Below are 24,199 nucleotides of genomic sequence, written 5' to 3' on the forward strand. Positions count from 1 at the left end.
GTGGGGTGGGAGAGGTCAGCCTTGGAGGAAAAACAGTCTGTAAAGTTGCTCATTTTTTTTCTTGGCGGGCTGTTGGCTACTAGAAATGAGAACGAATTTTGCTGGTGGACTTTTCGCGCACCGACTGGCAGGTGTTGTGGAGGTATCAGCAGTTGTAGGAAAAGTGTCCGATGTTGATGAATAGTTAATAAAGGGTGTGGGGTTTCATCTGGAGAATAACGAGGTGTTGGAGAATAAGGGAGTCTCATATCTGTATGCAGCGAATTAACAATAATTAATGATCAGGACGTAATTATCTATAGTTGAGCCGTTCAGCTGGTGGGATTCTGGTGTACTACGGTAAAAGTTAAACTTTGTTGCGAAGGTGGATATAATTACAATAAAGTTTCCTGGATTAGAAATTGTTCTGGTCTTGTGACTTATCAATTAGTGTTGTAATGAAACTAGAGATCAAGTATGTTGCAAATATGTTCAAAAATTATTGACATACATTGCGAAATAAAAAAAATTAAATAACAAAAATGTATTTTAATTGTTTTTCATTAGGCTGGTACAAATTTTATTTAAAGTGTTTGTCCCCTTCATAGTTGTCCGAAAAACCGGGGTGCGAATTTTTTTTTTATCAAAAAAATTCAATGGAAATTTAAGTGCAGTTAGCTGAAATCAATTTAAAATGCATTCCCCTGCGTTTAGAATCGTTTTTAGCATGATTTTTTGAAAATTTTCGATGTTTATTATCACAAAAAGTTTTTTTTTATCGCTAACATTCGTCAAATTTTACATTTTTTGAAAATTAAAGATTGCAAAACTGAACCAGTGTAAAATGCATTTTAAAACACTTTTTCCATGTAAATATTGAAACTATGGCTTGTTATTTCAATATTTATATTTTGTTTGCCCTCCGCCCCCCTCGACTCCGGCCTGTGCCGAGGGACAAAAACTTTGAAAAATATTTGCATCGGCCTTACAATGTTAACAAAATTTCAATATTTTTTTTACTTATTTGGAAATATATTTTAATCCGCTCATGAAACCAATAAAACGAAACAGATAAATAAACACAAATCTGATTATGCAAAAACTGTATTTGGCATGCACGCAAACATTGAAAATATATCTCGAAAATAGAAATATACATTGGAAAATATTTGGAACGATTCTGTTTGTATCAAGGATGCAAAATTGCAAAATTTATTTTTAAGTTTTTGTCGTCCCTTTTTGAAATTTCCTTAGAAAATCAGAGGGCAACAAAATATAGCGTAAAATTTAAATATTAATATTTTACACTTAGGGACCATCCATAAAGCACGTGGACACTTTTATTAAATCTCAGAACCCCCTCTCCCCTTCGTGGACAATTTCCATACAAAACAAATCTTTTTTGTATGTAGCGTGGACAATCGTTGAACCCCCCCCCCCCCCCAATGTTGTCCACCTGGTTTATGGATGGTCTCTTAAGAACTCTGATGTATAAAAAACTATACAAAATGTCTTGTCATTTGGTACTCATACTGCACAGAATGATAATTTGAGTATTTTCGAAAAAGTACGGCAGTAAAACCACTAACAACTTTGATGTGGTACAAATCTATGAAAAATTTGCGTCGTTCGACCCTTATTGCAAATTGTGAAGAATATATTATTTCAAAACTAAAATTTTGTAAAAAGAATTTAGTATTGTCCAGACTCGATTATCCGAAGTTTCGATTATCCGATGGTTTGTATGAGACTTTTGATAACGTAATCATGACCAAACAAAAGTTTTTTTTATTTTCTTACTTTTGACAGCAAATTTGAGTTCTGCGATCCAATTTCAGTTAAATTTGAATGTTTGATTGACTTTTAAATTGAAAATTGCATTTTTTTATATGTTCCAATCACCATTTTGGCCACCATCATGGATTTAAGTAATTCTAAATCATTTTATATGGGTCATACTTAAGCCATACGACCATACGACCATAAAAAATAAGACATCAAACAACAATAATTTGATTATCCGAAGTAAAATTTTCCTAAAAAATTTCGGAAACGGAAACGGAATTTTTCGGTCAAAATTTTACTTTGAATGGCTATATTTTGAAAACAATAACAATAACTTAATAAAAAATTTAAAATACTTTTCGATTGCAAATTCGATTTTACATAAAAATTGAGGTCAACACATTTTAAGCAAAAGATTTTTTTTCGCAAAAATCACTATTACAAAAAAATCATAACTCGTCGGCAAAATTTTGGTCCATAGGGTATTTTAACCATTAGTGGACCCTCTAGTAGAGCCGAAGCACATTTTTCACTAATTTTCAATATTATAAGCACTTTTTCATAGCTCTTTGTGCAAAACAAAGAAATCTGAAGTCTTTTGAGCAATTTTGAATATTTGTTCCATCAGTTATTTGTTTTTAAGCAGAAAAATAGCCATTTGAAAAAAAAAGTTTTTTTTGCCTGTTATGGTCCCCCTTTTCCTATAGTGGACCCGGGTCCATAATCCGATTGTGGACCCGGGTCCACTATAGGAAAACTGTTATTTTTATACCAAATTTCACCGATATTTGATGTTTTGATGCATGGTGTGTCTAATGATAGATATAATGAATAAAAGATGGATTTTGCTCACTTCTCATCATAAACAAATATGTTTTGTCAACAAATTTGGCTGTAAACAACAAAAAAACCTAACAGAATTTTAAAGACATTTGTATCCAAAAAAAGATCAGAGAAAACGTTTCAAAAACCACTGTAAACATAAAAATAATTTAAAAAAAGTAATTTTGATGCACATTTTTTCATATTAATTACATAAATGGTTGACCGAAACTAAACAATAGATTTGTTTACAGTTGCTGATAAAACCACGCATGTTTATTTAAAAAAAATGTTTTGTTATTGATTTATTATTATAAAATATCCTTTCAAACTGCAATTATGATGCTTCAGTTAAGTACAATTTACTAAAATTTTGATTAATTGGCTTCAGCATTTTTGGTACTTTTAACATGAAAACAGCTATATTTATATTCATAATTGAAAAAATATGCGTTTAGGTTGATAACAGCAAGCATTTATTGTATGTTTTAGAGAAACTTTTGCTTGAATACACAGTTTTCTTCATTTTTGAAGGTTAAATTAACAGGGGGCCACTTTTGGAAAAGTTTGGATTTTCGTTGTCCTATATTGGACCCCCCTAATTTTTGCTCGAAAATGGCAGTTCTTCGCTTTATTTTAGTAAAGATTCTTAAACTTACATTATTTTGACTTGCTGAAGTTAAATAATCAGTAAAAAAATGATCGGATAGTTAATTCAATCATAAAATATAAATGTAGTTTTGTTGTGAAAATGCTAGTGGCCATGGTTGGATTAGTGCGCTGACCACGGGGACGCGCTGTCTTGTTTTTGCATGCTCATTTTCATTTCTTTTGTGTCGCTGTTTGTGTGCTTGGGTGCGTGGTTATTATAATTAAATAATGGCATCATTAGTGCGCTGACCACGGGGACGCGCTGTCTTGTTTTTGCATGCTCATTTTCATTTCTTTTGTGTCGCTGTTTGTGTGCTTGGGTGCGTGGTTATTATAATTAAATAATGGCATCATTAGTGCGCTGACCACGGGGACGCGCTGTCTTGTTTTTGCATGCTCATTTTCATTTCTTTTGTGTCGCTGTTTGTGTGCTTGGGTGCGTGGTTATTATAATTAAATAATGGCATCATTAGTGCGCTGACCACGGGGACGCGTTGTCTTGTTTTTGCATGCTCATTTTCATTTCTTTTGTGTCGCTGTTTGTGTGCTTGGGTGCGTGGTTATTATAATTAAATAATGGCATCATTAGTGCGCTGACCACGGGGACGCGTTGTCTTGTTTTTGCATGCTCATTTTCATTTCTTTTGTGTCGCTGTTTGTGTGCTTGGGTGCGTGGTTATTATAATTAAATAATGGCATCATTAGTGCGCTGACCACGGGGACGCGCTGTCTTGTTTTTGCATGCTCATTTTCATTTCTTTTGTGTCGCTGTTTGTGTGCTTGGGTGCGTGGTTATTATAATTAAATAATGGCATCATTAGTGCGCTGACCACGGGGACGCGCTGTCTTGTTTTTGCATGCTCATTTTCATTTCTTTTGTGCCGCTGTTTGTGTGCTGGGGTGCTTGGTTATTATATATAGGTGAAGGGATTTTATTAAATGATCATTATATTGCATTATTATATTTATTTGACTATATAACCACACTATATTTTACACTTAACACATCATACAAAACACAAATGAAACTGTAAACAGGAGCGTTTGGTACGGTATGTCCACGCATCCTTCCTCCCCTGTAGGTTCTGTGAAATGTGATCCGTTCTCAGAATCCTCTCTGCGGTAAACACAACGTAGTAGGGCTGGCCGCTTTAATTTTTGCAATACATTTTCGGGTGTTCTCGGATGTACTGCAATTATTAATAATGACAAGAAAAGTGCTTGGGGCGTAATCTAATCACAAGACTTTCCAGCATGCTTTCATCGGACTGGCTGCGTTTGTGTTAGATTAGATTAGATTAGATTAGATTAGAAAATGCTAGTGGCCATGGTTGATTTCAGATGTCGATCTCAAAACACTTATTTTGGCGAAAATGACAATTCAATGTCAGTCAACATTGTTTTAAATGATGCTGAACATGCCAAATAAAAGATTTGTGGACAACAACACGCTTGAAATTCTGATTTTATTGAATTTTTCATCAAAAACCCTTCAAAGGGTCCACTATAGGAAAGGGGTCTACTAATGGATAACGTACCCTACTTCTGAATGGCTTAATAGGTGTGATGTTTTGTCCCCTAAAACATATAAAAATAATAATCAAAAGAAAACTATGAATTGATCTCTTTTTATGTGTGTTTTTTTCCAGTGGGTTAAAATTAGATTTAATTGAAAACGATGAAAATTTTACCCCGCCGATGTAATTTTATTATGTTTCTGATGTAAAATTATCCTTTTTTTTGTTGAACCTAATTAATGACAGATACATCGGCAAGATGAAAAATATTCAATTTGTTATGTCAAATTTTATTTTTTACCCATATAAACTACAACTTTTCATCTACACAGCAAAAAATTGTGTAAATTTGGAAGGTATATTTTAGAAGGTTGAATATTACCTCTTTTATAATGTAATTTTACCTCAATTTAGACTGAAAAAGCGACATTACACCAGAATAGTGGTAAAATTACACATTTTCAGAGGTAAAATTACGCATTTTTTCTGACATAAAAGATGTACCCCTTTTCCACCATGTTATTTTTCAGTGTACTTTTCCGTACCGTACCTACTTTTCTTTTTTTACAGTGCAGTTTAAAAAAGGAACTTTGGAAGGTTAAATATTTTGTCAGTTGAATATTGCCTCTTTTTTGAGTGGTTTTACTTAAAATAATGTGTAAATTGTGTAAAACTCAACAGAATTTGATGAAAAATTCATTAGTTCCTAAAGTGACATCTTTTCGCACAAAATCTGTACCCATTCTCAGATGTGGCATTACCATAATTTTTTAATTGGGTCCTAAAATGAAGCTTAGATTGCTGATATTATTGTTTACAGCAATAAAGCTTATTTTTCTGAGTAAAATGACCCTTTGTACGACCACAAAGAGTTTAAAATGGATTTTTAAATCAATTTCGAAAAATTAACCTCGCGGTCCTTCTTGACAGAAAAGCTCCTACTTGACAGCTCGTTCCAAGGGGACCATAGTTGATCCATAGAAAAAAAGTTGTCTTGTCAAAAAAAATAAATTTGCATTAAAATGAAAAAAAGTGATCAGAAATGGTTTTTAATCGTGTTTTTTACCGTTGTACATAAAAATTGACATAGGGCTTTAGTACCCAATTGTGTTTTAAAATAGAGATTTGACACAATTAAAAAAAAAATCCATGGTTGCATTTTCGATTGCTTCTGACGGAAGTGTGGTACGACCCCTTCAATTCACAGTTAGATAATGTTGAAAATTTGGAGGTGTAAATTTACTTCTATCGTGTGAATTTTGACTGTTTAAAAAACAGAAAACTACAAAGAAAAAGACAATAATTTACAACTTTCTGATGTATAGCTGATGAAAAATCTTTAATAATGGATTTCATGTCAGAAAAATATGTAATTTTACATCAGAAGCTGATGATAAAACTGAGATTGGTAAGGTGGTATTTTCATATTTGTATGAAAATAACACCTAACCGATCCAGTTTCATCAGCTTCTGATGTAAAATTACATATTTTTCATTTATAAATTCAGCGAATACCAGACACAACCGGAAGCAGATTCCGCATTCCGTTACTTCCACCTTCCATGGATCTTAAGTTGAAGTGCGCACTAGATCCTTCTCCGAGCTTCCGAACGTCTACAAATTTGACGGCCAACGGAGCGAGATGGCGTTCGTTAGCGCGTTGACGCCGTCGTCGTCGTTGGGTATTGCCCAAAAAATCTCTGACAAGCAGTCGTCGTCAGTCGTCCGATCCAAGAGAGTACACAAGAAGGTTTTCGCAATTTCTTCAGCGCAGTCTGTGGCGTGAGGAGCTGCTACCAGGCCAAGGTCAGACCGAATATGCTTTTTACTCTTTCCTCTCCCGGGACCACCACCGGCAATACGTCGTCGTTTGTGAACTGGAAATTGGCCAATACTCATGGTTTTGCTAGAGGTGCCGATGAATGGGCGAGTCGTGTGCACCTCACATGTGAGTCGGGGGGAACCTTTGAGAGAAGCGTAATGTCGGAAAGTGCATCTGAACAAAATTGTCAAAATGAGCAAGTCATGCATGAGCGAAAACTCACCACAACAATTTTGAATTCACCACAGCGTTTGACAGATGTTTGAAACTTTAATAATCGATTTCGCTTCTTGCATACAGGTGCTCTGCTGTTGAGGCATGGGGCCAATCACGACGACTGCTTCTGACGGGTGAATGGCCACCACAACCGAGAAGTTGTCGGAGGACTTTACACTTTGTTGTTCCGACGGCGGTCGGTCCATGTCTGCACAAAAACTGATTGGTTCATATTTCGTCATAATTGAAACTTGAAGGTTAATAACGGTGCAGGCGCGAGTGCGTCGTGTGAGTTGGTTTTTTTGAGACGACGAGCGCAAGTGATCTCGCAGTGAGTGGTAGCTAAAAGAAGCATTGACTTATATTTAAGACAATTAGTTGCAAATTGTTGATAATTCTAGATAGATTCATATAGCAATGTCTGGTTGTGTGCTTGAACACAATTCCAAACAACTGTCAAAAGCGAATGAATGTGCTGTGGTGAGTTAAAAATTGCCGTGGTGAGTTTTCGATCATTCAAACTGACCGTTAAATTTTCGATGCATGGATTTTGAAGAAAATTTCGTTTTTTTTTGTCTGTGGCCAAACTTTTCTTGAACCAACTTTTTTACAACATTCCAGCCTTTTCCACCGCCACCGGACGGTTCGTCCTTCCGCGATGGCACCACCACCAGACGTAGCTGCGCATAAACAAACGCCGGCCACGCCACCACCAAGATGCCCCTGACTGTGACATTTGTGGTGTTACTTTTAGGGGTGGAACCATTCCACCAACTTTGATGTGAAGGCACTTTTCTGCAAAGGCATTCGTAAAATAGTAAATATTAAACGGGGGTTGTTGCCACCGTCCACAAGTGCCAAGGTTACTCTCTTGGTAACATTCACCTTAATGACTTGTGATTTTTTTTGGGTGTTGATGAACTACACGACAAGCTTGTTTTGACCCCAAAACTACACCGACAACAAACACGCAAAATTAGCTAACTTTGTCATTGAGGCTGGGGATCAACTTTCAACGTTTTTGAAACCGTCGCGAAACTTCGAAAACCAGAAAAAAATTTGAAAATCCCGTTCTGATAGTGGAATCTTTTTGCAAAAATTACGAGGCATGTGCAACGCGAAGCCTTCGGGCGGTGGAGCACGTGGCAGAACAAAAAAAGAAGAAATACAAGAAAAACGAGTGTCCAATGAAATCGATCGGCACACGACGAAAAATGTATGCCAATGCACTCTCAGCGGACTGGACTCAACGAACGTCGTCGACGACGACACACACTTGGACGATCCTCGCGAAATTGACATTTTTTTGCACTGCTTGTTGGGGTTGTGTGTTTATGGTTCTCTTCTTTAGAGTGTATTTTTTTACTGCTTTTTGCTGTTCTTTATGTCAACTTTATGCATACGCGGTATTGCATACTCATGCTGAACTATTCAAATTAATGCTGGGGGAAATCGAGTTTTGAAGCTCAAAATTTTCTCATATTTACCTTGCGAGCAATTCCAGCCCAAAACAGGAATTTTTCAGGAACTTTTTTCTCGACTCTCTCTGATTTCAATGAAACTTTTTAGACATGTTATCCTACGCTTATATAAGCCATTTTTGTGTATATGGAGCCAGTTCCACTCGATAATGACATTTGAGAAGGGCGTAAGTGTTTTACATATTTTTGAAATTCGGAAATTAAAAATTTCTGTATCTCGAAGCCGTTGCATCGTATCAAAAAGTGGTCAGAGACAAACTTGTGGGAAATTTGACGGGTTTTCCGAAAAAAATACACTGAAAGAAAAAAACACTCTACTTTTACGGGTTTTTCGATTTTTTAGTTTAAAAGTCAAATTTGAGGGGGAGCCCACGATTTTTTTTCGTTCAAAATTTTTGTGAAGATAGCCTAAAATGTTACAAAAAGACTCAAGAAAAATGCAGGATGGAGCAACTCACCTAAAAAAATAAAAAAAAAAACATTTGCTGAAACGGTTTTTTTGAAAAGTGCTCTAAACGTCAAAATTTTCACAAACCGATAGTGGGAATCGATTCTCCAGACAATTTTACATAAAAGTCTCCATATTGACTACTGTCCTAAGTCCAATCCTTGTGAAGTTACAGCGGTTTTAAAATAAAAATGTTGAAAAAATAGGGTTTTTGATGGTTTTTTTTTGCGATTTCTATATGACAGACTTGATTTTTCAGTCTCGAAAATATTTTTACCGGAAAGCTCGTCCAATTTTTAATTTGTCCTGATTGTTTCTCGATTCTTGTTAGATTTTCTAGTGAAATGTGTGACGAAAACTTGATTGAATTTTCGTTTCATTTTTGTTGACTTTTTGTCAATAAAATTTAAGCTAAAATTTTACAGATAAAAACAGGAATTTATTAATTCTCAATGAAGCCGTTGTATGCATCAACAATTTGAAAAATATAAACTGACAAAATTAGTAGACAATTACATTTTTTTGTACTTCCAAATATTGAAGGAAAAAAGCAATAATCTATTTGTTTAAAAATACCCGATGGTATTTAAAATATGAAAATCATAAGAGTTTTTTTTAATTTTAAGGTTAAATTTGAAAAAAAAACTCCGCTGATTTTCATATTTTAATTACCACTTTTAGCAAAAAGATTATTGTAAGTTATTTTTCATCTTATTTGAAAGTTATTTAAAAAAATGGTAAGATTTTTGTGAACCAGGCATGAGTTTTTATAAATGGCCCTATAAATCATGAGACTTTTTCGAATAAAACTCGGGGTAGAATATTCGTTTAATAACAACAGAAATGTTTCATTAACGCTCTTTAAACTTGTAATTTAAAAACTCTTTCTCCAAAATTCTTCAAAAAACATTATAATGGGACAAAAATACAAAACCAAAATTTGTTTTTTTCTCTCTCCAAAATGTGCAAATGGTTTTAAAATTTTTAATTATATTTAACTGTGTTATTTTTTCCCATTTTTAGTCAAATTGAGTACATTTTATAATTTATTCGAAAAGCAAAAAATAAAAATTTTGTTGATTGGACTAGTTCTATAAATTTTAGATATTTAGAATCTTTTTCAGAACCTTTAGAGCTTTTTTCAAATTGTTTATTTTTGAATTTTCAATCATGCCGAGCTTTTTTGGGTGCCTTCCGTATGCCAAAGAAACCGTTGTGCATCATCAGATGCAGACAAAGAGACTAGTATTCATAGTAAACGCTAAAACGCTTAAGCAAACCACAATTATTCATATAATTTTCCATACACCTTACTAAAGAATGGCGTTTTAAAGGACATAAAATGCCATCTTTTTGAAAATTTCCAGAAAGGGCAGAAGTTAAAAAAAAAATGAAAAATAGTAGTTTATAAAAATAGTTTTTTTTAAATAGGGATAATAGTTTTTTTTTAAATAGGGAAAATAGTTTTTTTTTTCAAAATAGTCATTAAAAAATGTTTTTTCTTTCAAAAATTTTATTAAAAAAAGGTAATTAAAAAATAATATTACAAAAATAAAAATAAAATTGTAATTGAAAAATTTTTAAAGTAATTTTTTAAGTGATTAGAAAAACTGTGAATGTTTTGGATTTAGAATTAAATTTTAAATCATTGAAATGTTAATAAATTGCCTTCCTAATTAAGAACGATGTTTTTAGGTACATTAAATGTCGTCTTTCTAATAACTTCCAGAAGAGGCAATAATTCAAGGCGTTTTTTAAATAGTATTATTTTAAAATTAGTGTTTTTAAGAAAAAAAAAGATATTTTAAAAAATAGTAATTTAAAAAAAACTGTAATTAATAAAAATGATTGAAAAAACTACTTACGTGTTAGATTTACAATTAAATTTGTAATCAAAAAGTATCTTCGTGAAAAGTTGACAAAAGGCCTCCCTTACCAAAAAATGATGTTTTAGGGACATTAAATGCCATCTTTTTACAAATTTCCAGAAAGGACAAAAAATCAAAAAAAGATATTTGAAAAAAAAGTAATTTTTCAAAAATAGTAATTTAAAAAAAAGTCATTTTTCAAAAATAGTAATTTTTCAAAACTAGTAATTTTTCAAACACAGTAATTTTTTTAAAAATATTATTTTTTCAACACTAGTTTTTTTTCAAAAATTGTTTTTTTTTTTTCAAAAATAGTATTATTTCAAAAATATTAATGTGTAAATAGCAGTAATTTTTCAAAAACAACAATTCAAAAAAGTAATTTGAAAAAATGTATTTAAAAAAAGTGATTAAAACACTACTTATGTTTTAGATTTACAATTAAATTTGCAATCAAAAAGTACTCCAGTAAAATGTTGATAAAGTGCGCCGTATTCATATTAAAGCCATTTTTAGGTAACTTTTTTGTAAACCAGGCTGTTTTTATTTTTTTTAATTTTGCGCAGTTTGACCATTAAAAAAAATCAATAGCCTGACTACTTCCCTACATTATGTTATTTCAAAACATTGTTTCTGTTACTGCAAACGTAAAAAACAGGAAAAATACATTCAATGCTGCACAATTTTCGCTCGTTTTTTGTTCATCGATATCTCGGGAAATGTTTCTGCTCTTTTCAATTGAAATTACTTCGAAATTTTACCATCCTTCTTAACATGTGAAAATGACAAAAATAAGTGTTTTTAATCCTTTCAAAAAGTATTCTTCAGTATAAAAAATTGCAAGTTATTTTTATTGACAAGAAATACTCTACTTGCGCCGTCGTGCTATCTTCGCGTTCGTGCATCAACACCTTTTGAACTTCACAGATCCCCAAAATTCGATTTCAATCCTGAGATATTCAATAAAAACCGAAAAAAAAACTCCGTGCATCGTTGTCAGTCATGCAGTCATCTGAAAGAAGTTTCAATCTTGTCGTGCTATCGTGACACATCCTAAAAATTGATGTAAGAGCGACAACTGGCCAAAGGGATTTCTGGTCAGAACGCGTTTGACACACGTATAAGCCATTAGGGTGTAATATCAAAATCGATTTTCCAGCACAGCAATTTTTCAGTTCCTTTTGGGGTCCTAAATAACTCCCCAAAGTTTGGGCACGATTGGATTAGTCCTCACTTTGCGCAAAGCGATTCAATTTTCCATATAAATTTGTATGGGAAAAACCATTTTTTTGAATTTTGATATTTATAAAATCCACGTTTCAAGCTGTACTAAAACCGGATTCATATTCAAATGCTCTGGAAGGTGCTCTACAACTTTCCCGAAGAGAGTATGGTGCTAGCATGTCCCTAAGAGAAGATACAGCGTCCTCAAAACTCGTCTAAAACGTGATTTTCGAGCAAAAAACACATTTTAGACGAGTTTTTAACACGCTGTATCTTTTTTTAGGAGCAAGTTAGCACCATACTCTCTTCGGGAAAGTTGTAGAGCACCTTCTAAAGCATCCGAATATGAATCCGGTTTTAGTACAGCGTGAAACGTGGATTTTATAAATATCGAAATCCAAAAAAATGGTTTTTCCCATACAAATTTATATGGAAAATTGAATCGCTTTGCGCAAAATGAGAACTAAACCAATCGTTCCCAAACATTGGGGAGTTGTTTAGGACCCCAAAAGGAACTGAAAAATTGCTGTGCTCGTTAAATTTGGACAACTTTATTTTTTTCCATACAACCATATTACACCCTAATAAGCCATACTACCGTAAACATGTGGAATTATAACTCGGCACTTTGGCAACCAAATTGAACCAAACTTCGGAACAATGCACAGAATGATCAACTAAACAAAACGTGTCAGTTATTGTTTACGTTGCGTTCTCTATATTTTTTTGCTTATTCAAGGACAAACAAGGAACGTCAAAAAGCGACGTGTGACAAGATAGCACGGCAGCGTCAAATTGATGGATTTTGAATTGTTCATTGTTCATGAATTGTTTTTTGGATAGTAAAAATGTTTCCATTGAGTAGCCTTGGCCAAAATTATTTTTTCAAATAATTCAACCAGATTCATGTCATAGATAAGAAGAAAAAGGTCAACAGACTATGCAACTATTAGTCCACCGCAACGACTTTGTCGCATAACCAGCCAAATACGCCTTCAAGTATGCAACCAGTGCTCACTCCGTCTGCAACTTCCCGTTTCATATTGCAGCCACAATCATGAATAACAGCTCGCACCATCAATTATAGGACACGCTTCATCACTGCGGCGTTTCATGAATTGTTCATCGCAACTACAAAATGACGTTGCGACAGAATTCATTCGGACTGTTGCACTTTTCAAACACTCAATCCTTCTGCGGTGTCATCATGTTGCATCTCAAACGAGAGCGCTCACCAAACCGTGAAGCATTTCGAATTTCATCTCATCACTTCTAGTGGGGGCAATTTTTTTGCTTCGATTTGATGTTTGGTTGTAAAATGTGGCTCAATTTTAGTGTTGGGTGTTAAATTTTTTGTTTTCATCAGATTTATTGAATATTAAAATTAATTTAAAAAATAATGATTTTATCAATTTAATCTAATTTAACTTAATGGATAGCTCCTTTAGAATCAAAAGAGGCTGACAGCAAACACATGGCCTATTGTGTTGACAGTTTAAAACTCAATTCCGGATCACGTGCCTGACCACCAAGCGCACTCTGCTGGTTGGATACTTAAAGTTGATCAAGTCCAGTCAGTGTGAGACGTATTCTCAGCACTGGCTCAATTAGTCTAAATTTAGCAGGCATTGTGCGGTTTGGCTTCTTTTAAAATGTTTCTTTTTGTCACGGCGTGAGTTGGTTTGGAATTTGGTTAAAGTGTGGCGCAAAAAGGGGGCCTGTCAAAATTTGCATAGGGAATTCAGCAAATTGTCGGTGTTGTGATTTGGTTAAAGATGCTATTTTCAATAATTTCAAGGTTTAGAAATCAATTTTTGGCTTTATTAGTCCAAATTGTAATTTTTTGATTTGGATAAAACTTTGTCAAAAGAAGGATTTTTTACGAATTCGCAAAAAAAATCGCGATTTTCAAATTTTATTTTTTTTATTTGGATAAAACTTTGTCAATAGAAGTAATTTTTACGAATTCACAATATTTTTTCGCGATTTTCAAATTTTAGTTATTTGATTTGGATAAAACTTTGTTAAAAGAAGGATTTTTTACGAATTCGCTATTTTTCGCGATTTTCAAATTTTATTTTTTTGATTTAGATAAAATTTTGTCAAAAGAAGTAATTTTTACGAATTCGAAATCTTTTTCGCGATTTTTTAATTTTAATTTTTTGATTTGGGTAAAACATTGTCAAAAAAGTAATTTTTACGAATTCGCAATTTTTTTTCGCGATTTTAAAATTTTTATTTTTTGATTTGGATGAAACTTTGTCAAAAGAAGTATTTTTAAGATTTCGCAAATTTTTTTTACGCGATTTTCAAATTTTAATTTTTTGATTTCGATAAAACTTTGTCAAAAGAAGTAATTTTGCATCATCAGTTTTTCCGTACAAGTCTCCATACAATTTTGGGTCCGGTCATACAAAATGGGTATGTAAATGTATGAAACTCTGTATCTTGAGAAGGGATTTTCTGATCGAATTGGTTTCTTCAGCAAAGTTGTATTCTATGATTAGGACTTGAGCAATTATCTACGACATCGGCCGATTTCGACTATTTTAATTTTTTGTATTTTTTGATTTGGCTCAAACTTTGTGGGGGCCTTCTTTATGACAAAAGAAGCCATTTTGTGTCATTGGTTCACTCATACAAATCTTCATACAATGTTGGCAGCTGTCCATACAAAAATGTTTTGGAAATATTCGAAAATTTGTAACTTTTTATGGAATTTGGAAAAATCCATATTTAAAAAAAAATGAAACTTGACATACATTTTAAAAGGGCCGTTCAATATAACGTCCTTTTGAAAAGTTTTTAGTTTTTAGTTTTTAGTTTTAGTTTTTAGTTTTTAGTTTTTAGTTTTTAGTTTTTAGTTTTTAGTTTTTAGTTTTTAGTTTTTAGTTTTTAGTTTTTAGTTTTTAGTTTTTAGTTTTTAGTTTTTAGTTTTTAGTTTTAGTTTTTAGTTTTTAGTTTTTAGTTTTAGTTTTTAGTTTTTAGTTTTTAGTTTTTAGTTTTTAGTTTTAGTTTTTAGTTTTTAGTTTTTAGTTTTTAGTTTTTAGTTTTTAGTTTTTAGTTTTTAGTTTTTAGTTTTTAGTTTTTAGTTTTTAGTTTTTAGTTTTTAGTTTTTAGTTTTTAGTTTTTAGTTTTTAGTTTTTAGTTTTTAGTTTTTAGTTTTTAGTTTTTAGTTTTTAGTTTTTAGTTTTTAGTTTTTAGTTTTTAGTTTTTAGTTTTAGTTTTTAGTTTTTAGTTTTTAGTTTTTAGTTTTTAGTTTTTAGTTTTTAGTTTTTAGTTTTTAGTTTTTAGTTTTTAGTTTTTAGTTTTTAGTTTTTAGTTTTTAGTTTTTAGTTTTTAGTTTTTAGTTTTTAGTTTTTAGTTTTTAGTTTTTAGTTTTTAGTTTTTAGTTTTTAGTTTTTAGTTTTTAGTTTTTAGTTTTTAGTTTTTAGTTTTTAGTTTTTAGTTTTTAGTTTTTAGTTTTTAGAGATCGGAAGAGCACACGTCTGCTCTTTATCTGTTTTTAGTTTTTAGTTTTTAGTTTTTAGTTTTTAGTTTTTAGTTTTTAGTTTTTAGTTTTTAGTTTTTAGTTTTTAGTTTTTAGTTTTTAGTTTTTAGTTTTTAGTTTTTAGTTTTTAGTTTTTAGTTTTTAGTTTTTAGTTTTTAGTTTTTAGTTTTTAGTTTTTAGTTTTTAGTTTTTAGTTTTTAGTTTTTAGTTTTTAGTTTTTAGTTTTTAGTATTTAGTTTTTAGTTTTTAGTTTTTAGTTTTTAGTTTTTAGTTTTTAGTTTTTAGTTTTTAGTTTTTAGTTTTTAGTTTTTAGTTTTTAGTTTTTAGTTTTTAGTTTTTAGTTTTTAGTTTTTAGTTTTTAGTTTTTAGTTTTTAGTTTTTAGTTTTTAGTTTTTAGTTTTTAGTTTTTAGTTTTTAGTTTTTAGTTTTTAGTTTTTAGTTTTTAGTTTTTAGTTTTTAGTTTTTAAGTTTTTAATTTTAGTCTTCATGCGGCAGCAAAGCATAACTGCGACGAAATGACGTTGTTAAAATTAGCTAAACAAAAAGTTACCTTTAAAAACACACATGAGTTCAACAAACAACCGGCAACACTTAACGATCGTCAATTCGTTAGCCACCAGTGAAATCAAGTTTCGATTTCTGCCAAATCATCTTTTTGTTGCCTTTGTGCTCTCTTGACATGATTAATAAAAAAGGAAATCCTGCTTTTAAGAAAATTCACAATAGCATTTTTGGGGAATTTCCCCAAAGTTTTCAAGTTTAAGTTTTCAAGCTCCGAAAATTCATTTGGCAGTGTTGCCAATCATTTCATATTTTTTTAAATGTCAAAATTCAAAACAATTGACTTGATTTTTTCGAACTTTAAAAATCTTCAAACGAAAGTGAATTTTTTGCAATAAATAGTGTATTTCGAAAGGAATTAAAAATTTCCTATAATTTGGATGGAATTTCTCAGATTTCAAAGCTGGAACCATAAACGTCACAATGGCGCTTACGTCAAACAAGCACTACTTCAACGGCTCACTGACGTCATAGGTTTCCAAATCTTAAAGCTAGCAACCCCCCCACAATAATAACAAAAAAAACCTAAGGATCCACTTACCTTTCTACTTTTTGCGAACCGCTGGTAGCACGTGGCCGCCGTAGTTGTCGTGGTGAGTATCGTCGACGCCACGATCCCGCTGTTCATGTTCTCGTCGATTTCCGCCTTGAGCAGGTTGTTCAGCTCCTCCATTTCCGGGCGTTTTGAGATCTGTTGCTTATTTCAAGAATTGATCACACTTTTTGCTTCTATTCACTTGTTGTTTTTTTTTCAAAGATCGTCAAAACTTTGGATCACATTTTTCGCACTCCGCAGGGAACTTTCGTTGAGGGTCAGCAACGCGTTGACCCCAAATGAACACTGCGGCTTCGGCTTCGGAACTGCGCAAAAAGTGTATGTTTTATTAGCACTTTAATTGAATTACCCTGCGGCCAAGCCGCGCGCTGTCGGGAAGGCGAAATCCATCAGTTGTGATGACAAAACACTTTGCGCTGGCGTGAGATCTTGTGAGGTTAGGATACCGGAACAGCATGCCGGTGCATTAGAGGGCAAGGAGTCTTTCTTTGCTCGGTGCAAGCTGGGTTTGTTTGTGCAATTACCGAAGGGTAAACCCTTCGCGGGTACGGTGGAGTTGAGGGACTTTGGATACGGGTCAAGGAACGAGTTCAGTTTTTTTTTATAACAACGCTGCTCAGAAGGCACGTCGGGGGACGTTCTCCTCTCCATAACATTGTAGCATGAGGGGCATCGAAAATCGAGAGAATTCTCCATCCGATAAGTCTGCATCTTCAAGTATCGATCTAAACATAACTTCTTTTCTTTGTACTGCAATCCTATGGAGGAGGGCGCCGGCAATGACCATTCATGGTAAAACTAAATTCAATTTATATTAACGAAGGATAAACTCGCCCCACCTCACGGTTCAACTCGAATTAAAGGGAAAGCGACTTGCCCAGCCAGATGCAGGTTGAAGTTTTGCAATTGTTTTGCTTGCGCGAAAGCTGGTCCAAGCTGTCAAGTTTCCAGCGAAGAAAATGATGAAAAAGCTTCGGAGGAGGTAAACAAATTGTTCACGCCATCGCCATCGAGTCTTTCACGTGTCATTTTGAGAGGGCTATTTGGCACACGGCAATTTATCATCCTTGGGACGTGCTTTCATAATGGGCCCTTAATCAGCACTAAGCAAAGTCCGGAATATCCGGGTTTTTTCAAGCTTTCCGGTTATTTATTCTGGTTTCTTACAAAGTAAGATTTTTCAATAAATCACTTGCACTCTTATTGATTCAATTTCAAAGCATCAGCTTTCATTGATTAGCCTGTGCATAACTGAATTAGTACCAAGCCAGTTGATAAGCTCAACAAACGTGCGTTCCCTGCTTATGGATTGAACAAAAAGTTTACTTTGCGTGACGCTCAGCGACGCCTTAAGTATGCTTGATTAAGGCAGTTTAGTCACGTGCGTGGCTGTCAACCACCAACAACGTCAGTCCAGCGCCATTTTGCTGGTCATGATCGTAAACGTTTTGTCATTTTCGAGAATTAAACGTTTACACATAATGATGGAGTAGTTTAAAATCTGTGGACGTCATAAGTTGGTCAAATTGGACTGCAATCGAATAAACCTGCAATTTTTTTCAGTGTTCCTTTCTAATAATTGTGTTTTTTGAACAGTCAAAATAGATTTAGCACAGAAAAATAAACGCAAATCGACAATTTAACGGTCAATTTTAATTATCAGAAACTCACCATAGTATGAATTCACCACTGCGTATTTACACGCATTTATGTATTTATGAGCAATTCTCTACGAAATCGGTCTTTTTTTGGATTTTAATTTTTTGTATTTTTTAATCCGGCTGAAACTTTTATGATGCTTTCGGTATGCCCAAAGAAGCCATTTTGCATCATTAGTTTACCCATATAATTTTCTTTACAAATTTGGCAGTTGTCCATACAAAAATAATGCATGAAAATTCAAAAATCCGAATCTTTTGAAAGAATTTTTTGATCGATTTGGTGTCTTCGGCAAAGTTGTAGGTATGGATAAGAACTACACTGAAAAAAAATGATACACGGTAAAAAAACTGTGATTTGGAATTTAACTTTTTGTCACTAAAACTTTCAATATTTAATAATACGCCCCTCAGTATAACGCCCTTTTGAAATGTTAGTCCAGATTCAAAAAAATTAAAATATTGTTTTCGAAAAGATCGGAATATTTTACTAATGTTTCATATTTTAACATTGACACACCTTTGGCGAAGACACCAAATCGATCAAAACATTCCTTCAAAAGATACAGGTTTTTGAATTTTCATTCATCATCAAATTTGTATGGAAAATTATATGGGCAAACTAATGTTGCAAAATGGCTTCTTTGGGCATATCAAAGGCAAATGACCGAAATCAGAGAGAATTGCTCGTATGGTTTGGTCGTTCACAACTAGATGGCTCTAGTGAGTCGAGATGTAAAATAAAGTTGTTCCATGATTTATGTCTGTTTTTCTGTGCTTTTAAAATAAACAATAAAACAAGATCAGAGACAATCAGATAAACGTATTTTTTTTTCCAAAAAAAAGTTCAATCATTATTCACTAGAACCATTTCGTAGTGAACGTGTATTCCGTCAACTGTCAAACTCGTGTTAACGAACTGTGATGAATTTAAAATTTACCGTGGTGAGTTTCCAACAGTTCATCTTTTTTTGTCAAATAATCAACAATTTGATGTTTTATATTTGTTTGGGTAAATACACTGAATGAAATGTCTACAATAATTTTAAGATATTCTTCCCATCAGGGGCGCCGACTCTGGGGGGGCACGGTACTTTTTGTCCCCCCTAAAATTTGACTGGGGGGGCAGCCCATACATTGTGCCCCCCCAGAAATTTTGGAAGAAAAATATTCTTATATCAAATATATAAAAAAGGAAATAATTGAAAATAATATCTAAAACTTAAATGGAACATTGTTTGTACACACGGATAGAATTCTTGTAAGTTTTGAAAGAAATCGTTTACAGTTTTCTGGATTTAGATGCTTTTTTTCTAAATCGACAACGTTTTATCTATACCAATGTGCTCTCTAGGAAAATCAGTAAGCTTAGAACAAGAGCACAGAGGCATCGGTGAATGATTTGAGATATGTCGTCAACATAGATTTTACGGATTTGCTCATAAGATTTCTATCTGTGCATGTTGTTCCAAAAACAAAACCAATGTACTTTTCCCATAGCACTTCATCTACAATCAAACTTACGCAAACTCTTGCGAAAACAATCATCAAGTTTTCAAACGCAACATTCTAAAACTCTAAAATTCTAAGGTTCTATAATTGGGTCCTAAAATGAAGCTTCGATTGCTGATGTTATTGTTTACAACGATAAGGCTTATTTTTCTGAGTACTATAACCCTTTGTACGAGCACAAAGAGTTTGAAATGGATTTTTAAATCAATTTTGAAAAATTAACCTCGTGGTCCTTCTTGACAGAAAAGGTCCTACTTGACAGCTCGTTCCAAGGGGACCATAGTTGATCCATCGAAAAAATGTTGTCTTGTTAATAACTTTTTTTGCATAAAAATGAAAAAAAAGTGATCAGAAATGGTTTTTAATCTTGTTTTTTACCGTTGTACATAAAAATTTACATAGGGCTTTAGTACCCAATTCTAAAATTCTAAAATTCTAAAATTCTAAAATTCTAAAATTCTAAAATTCTAAAATTCTAAAATTCTAAAATTCTAAAATTCTAAAATTCTAAAATTCTAAAATTCTAAAATTCTAAAATTCTAAAATTCTAAAATTCTAAAATTCTAAAATTCTAAAATTCTAAAATTCTAAAATTCTAAAATTCTAAAATTCTAAAATTCTAAAATTCTAAAATTCTAAAATTCTAAAATTCTAAAATTCTAAAATTCTAAAATTCTAAAATTCTAAAATTCTAAAATTCTAAAATTCTAAAATTCTAAAATTCTAAAATTCTAAAATTCTAAAATTCTAAAATTCTAAAATTCTAAAATTCTAAAATTCTAAAATTCTAAAATTCTAAAATTCTAAAATTCTAAAATTCTAAAATTCTAAAATTCTAAATTTCTAAAATTCTAAAATTCTAAAATTCTAAAATTCTAAAATTCTAAAATTCTAAAATTCTAAAATTCTAAAATTCTAAAATTCTAAAATTCTAAAATTCTAAAATTCTAAAATTCTAAAATTCTAAAATTCTAAAATTCTAAAATTCTAAAATTCTAAAATTCTAAAATTCTAAAATTCTAAAATTCTAAAATTCTAAAATTCAAAATTCTAAAATTCTAAAATTCTAAAATTCTAAAATTCTAAAATTCTAAAATTCTAAAATTCTAAAATTTTAAAATTCTAAAATTCTAAAATTCTAAAATTCTAAAATTCTAAAATTCTAAAATTCTAAAATTCTAAAATTCTAAAATTCTAAAATTCTAAAATTCTAAAATTCTAAAATTCTAAAATTCTAAAATTCTAAAATTCTAAAATTCTAAAATTCTAAAATTCTAAAATTCTAAAATTCTAAAATTCTAAAATTCTAAAATTCTAAAATTCTAAAATTCTAAAATTCTAAAATTCTAAAATTCTAAAATTCTAAAATTCTAAAATTCTAAAATTCTAAAATTAAAATTCTAAAATTCTAAAATTCTAAAATTCTAAAATTCTAAAATTTAAAATTCTAAAATTCTAAAATTCTAAAATTCTAAAATTCTAAAATTCTAAAATTCTAAAATTCTAAAATTCTAAAATTCTAAAATTCTAAAATTCTAAAATTCTAAAATTCTAAAATTCTAAAATTCTAAAATTCTAAAATTCTAAAATTCTAAAATTTAAAATTCTAAAATTCTAAAATTCTAAAATTCTAAAATTCTAAAATTCTAAAATTCTAAAATTCTAAAATTCTAAAATTCTAAAATTCTAAAATTCTAAAATTCTAAAATTCTAAAATTCTAAAATTCTAAAATTCTAAAATTCTAAAATTCTAAAATTCTAAAATTCTAAAATTCTAAAATTCTAAAATTCTAAAATTTAAAATTTAAAATTCTAAAATTCTAAAATTCTAAAATTCTAAAATTCTAAAATTCTAAAATTCTAAAATTCTAAAATTCTAAAATTCTAAAATTCTAAAATTCTAAAATTCTAAAATTCTAAAATTCTAAAATTCTAAAATTCTAAAATTCTAAAATTTAAAATTCTAAAATTCTAAAATTCTAAAATTCTAAAATTCTAAAATTCTAAAATTCTAAAATTCTAAAATTCTAAAATTCTTAAATTCTTAAATTCTTAAATTCTTAAATTCTTAAATTCTTAAATTCTTAAATTCTTAAATTCTTAAATTCTTAAATTCTTAAATTCTTAAATTCTTAAATTCTTAAATTCTTAAATTCTTAAATTCTTAAATTCTTAAATTCTTAAATTCTTAAATTCTTAAATTCTTAAATTCTTAAATTCTTAAATTCTTAAATTCTTAAATTCTTAAATTCTTAAATTCTTAAATTCTTAAATTCTTAAATTCTTAAATTCTTAAATTCTTAAATTCTTAAATTCTTAAATTCTTAAATTCTTAAATTCTTAAATTCTTAAATTCTTAAATTCTTAAATTCTTAAATTCTTAAATTCTTAAATTCTTAAATTCTTAAATTCTTAAATTCTTAAATTCTTAAATTCTTAAATTCTTAAATTCTTAAATTCTTAAATTCTTAAATTCTTAAATTCTTAAATTCTTAAATTCTTAAATTCTTAAATTCTTAAATTCTTAAATTCTTAAATTCTTAAATTCTTAAATTCTTAAATTCTTAAATTCTTAAATTCTTAAATTCTTAAATTCTTAAATTCTTAAATTCTTAAATTCTTAAATTCTTAAATTCTTAAATTCTTAAATTCTTAAATTCTTAAATTCTTAAATTCTTAAATTCTTAAATTCTTAAATTCTAAAATTCTAAAATTCTAAAATTCTAAAATTCTAAAATTCTAAAATTCTAAAATTCTAAAATTCTAAAATTCTAAAATTCTAAAATTCTAAAATTCTAAAATTCTAAAATTCTAAAATTCTAAAATTCTAAAATTCTAAAATTCTAAAATTCTAAAATTCTAAAATTCTAAAATTCTAAAATTCTAAAATTCTAAAATTTAAAATTCTAAAATTCTAAAATTCTAAAATTCTAAAATTCTAAAATTCTAAAATTCTAAAATTCTAAAATTCTAAAATTCTAAAATTCTAAAATTCTAAAATTCTAAAATTCTAAAATTCTAAAATTCTAAAATTCTAAAATTCTAAAATTCTAAAATTCTAAAATTCTAAAATTCTAAAATTCTAAAATTCTAAAATTCTAAAAAAATTCTAAAATTCTAAAATTTAAAATTCTAAAATTCTAAAATTCTAAAATTCTAAAATTCTAAAATTCTAAAATTCTAAAATTCTAAAATTCTAAAATTCTAAAATTCTAAAATTCTAAAATTCTAAAATTCTAAAATTCTAAAATTTAAAATTCTAAAATTCTAAAATTCTAAAATTCTAAAATTCTAAAATTCTAAAATTCTAAAATTCTAAAATTCTAAAATTCTAAAATTCTAAAATTCTAAAATTCTAAAATTCTAAAATTCTAAAATTCTAAAATTCTAAAATTCTAAAATTCTAAAATTCTTAAATTCTTAAATTCTTAAATTCTTAAATTCTTAAATTCTTAAATTCTTAAATTCTTAAATTCTTAAATTCTTAAATTCTTAAATTCTTAAATTCTTAAATTCTTAAATTCTTAAATTCTTAAATTCTTAAATTCTTAAATTCTTAAATTCTTAAATTCTTAAATTCTTAAATTCTTAAATTCTTAAATTCTTAAATTCTTAAATTCTTAAATTCTTAAATTCTTAAATTCTTAAATTCTTAAATTCTTAAATTCTTAAATTCTTAAATTCTTAAATTCTTAAATTCTTAAATTCTTAAATTCTTAAATTCTTAAATTCTTAAATTCTTAAATTCTTAAATTCTTAAATTCTTAAATTCTTAAATTCTTAAATTCTTAAATTCTTAAATTCTTAAATTCTTAAATTCTTAAATTCTTAAATTCTTAAATTCTTAAATTCTTAAATTCTTAAATTCTTAAATTCTTAAATTCTTAAATTCTTAAATTCTTAAATTCTTAAATTCTTAAATTCTTAAATTCTTAAATTCTTAAATTCTTAAATTCTTAAATTCTTAAATTCTTAAATTCTTAAATTCTTAAATTCTTAAATTCTTAAATTCTTAAATTCTTAAATTCTTAAATTCTTAAATTCTTAAATTCTTAAATTCTTAAATTCTTAAATTCTTAAATTCTTAAATTCTTAAATTCTTAAATTCTTAAATTCTTAAATTCTTAAATTCTTAAATTCTTAAATTCTTAAATTCTTAAATTCATAAATTCTTAAATTCTTAAATTCTTAAATTCTTAAATTCTTAAATTCTTAAATTCTTAAATTCTTAAATTCTTAAATTCTTAAATTCTTAAATTCTTAAATTCTTAAATTCTTAAATTCTTAAATTCTTAAATTCTTAAATTCTTAAATTCTTAAATTCTTAAATTCTTAAATTCTTAAATTCTTAAATTCTTAAATTCTTAAATTCTTAAATTCTTAAATTCTTAAATTCTTAAATTCTTAAATTCTTAAATTCTTAAATTCTTAAATTCTTAAATTCTTAAATTCTTAAATTCTTAAATTCTTAAATTCTTAAATTCTTAAATTCTTAAATTCTTAAATTCTTAAATTCTTAAATTCTTAAATTCTTAAATTCTTAAATTCTTAAATTCTTAAATTCTTAAATTCTTAAATTCTTAAATTCTTAAATTCTTAAATTCTTAAA

General features: G+C 29.4%; 1 protein-coding gene across 7 annotated transcripts in view; it reads right to left on the bottom strand.

The window, feature by feature from the left end:
• LOC6045620 (progestin and adipoQ receptor family member 3) overlaps positions 1–24,199 on the bottom strand; it is a 53,744-nt gene that overhangs the window by 23,198 nt on the left and 6,347 nt on the right. For 4 of the 7 annotated variants that reach the window (XM_038258776.1, XM_038258792.1, XM_038258745.1 and 1 more), the window contains exon 2: positions 16,406–16,725. In XM_038258776.1, the coding sequence (XP_038114704.1) occupies positions 16,406–16,537 (132 nt within the window). In that variant the 5' untranslated portion in view covers positions 16,538–16,725. Of the gene's footprint in view, positions 1–16,405; positions 16,789–24,199 lie in introns of all 7 variants that reach the window. The other 3 variants (XM_038258783.1, XM_038258764.1, XM_038258773.1) reach the window with 2 other exon arrangements.

The sequence above is a fragment of the Culex quinquefasciatus genome, chromosome 1 (genome assembly GCF_015732765.1).
Source record: "Culex quinquefasciatus strain JHB chromosome 1, VPISU_Cqui_1.0_pri_paternal, whole genome shotgun sequence".
Classification (NCBI taxonomy): domain Eukaryota; kingdom Metazoa; phylum Arthropoda; class Insecta; order Diptera; family Culicidae; genus Culex; species Culex quinquefasciatus.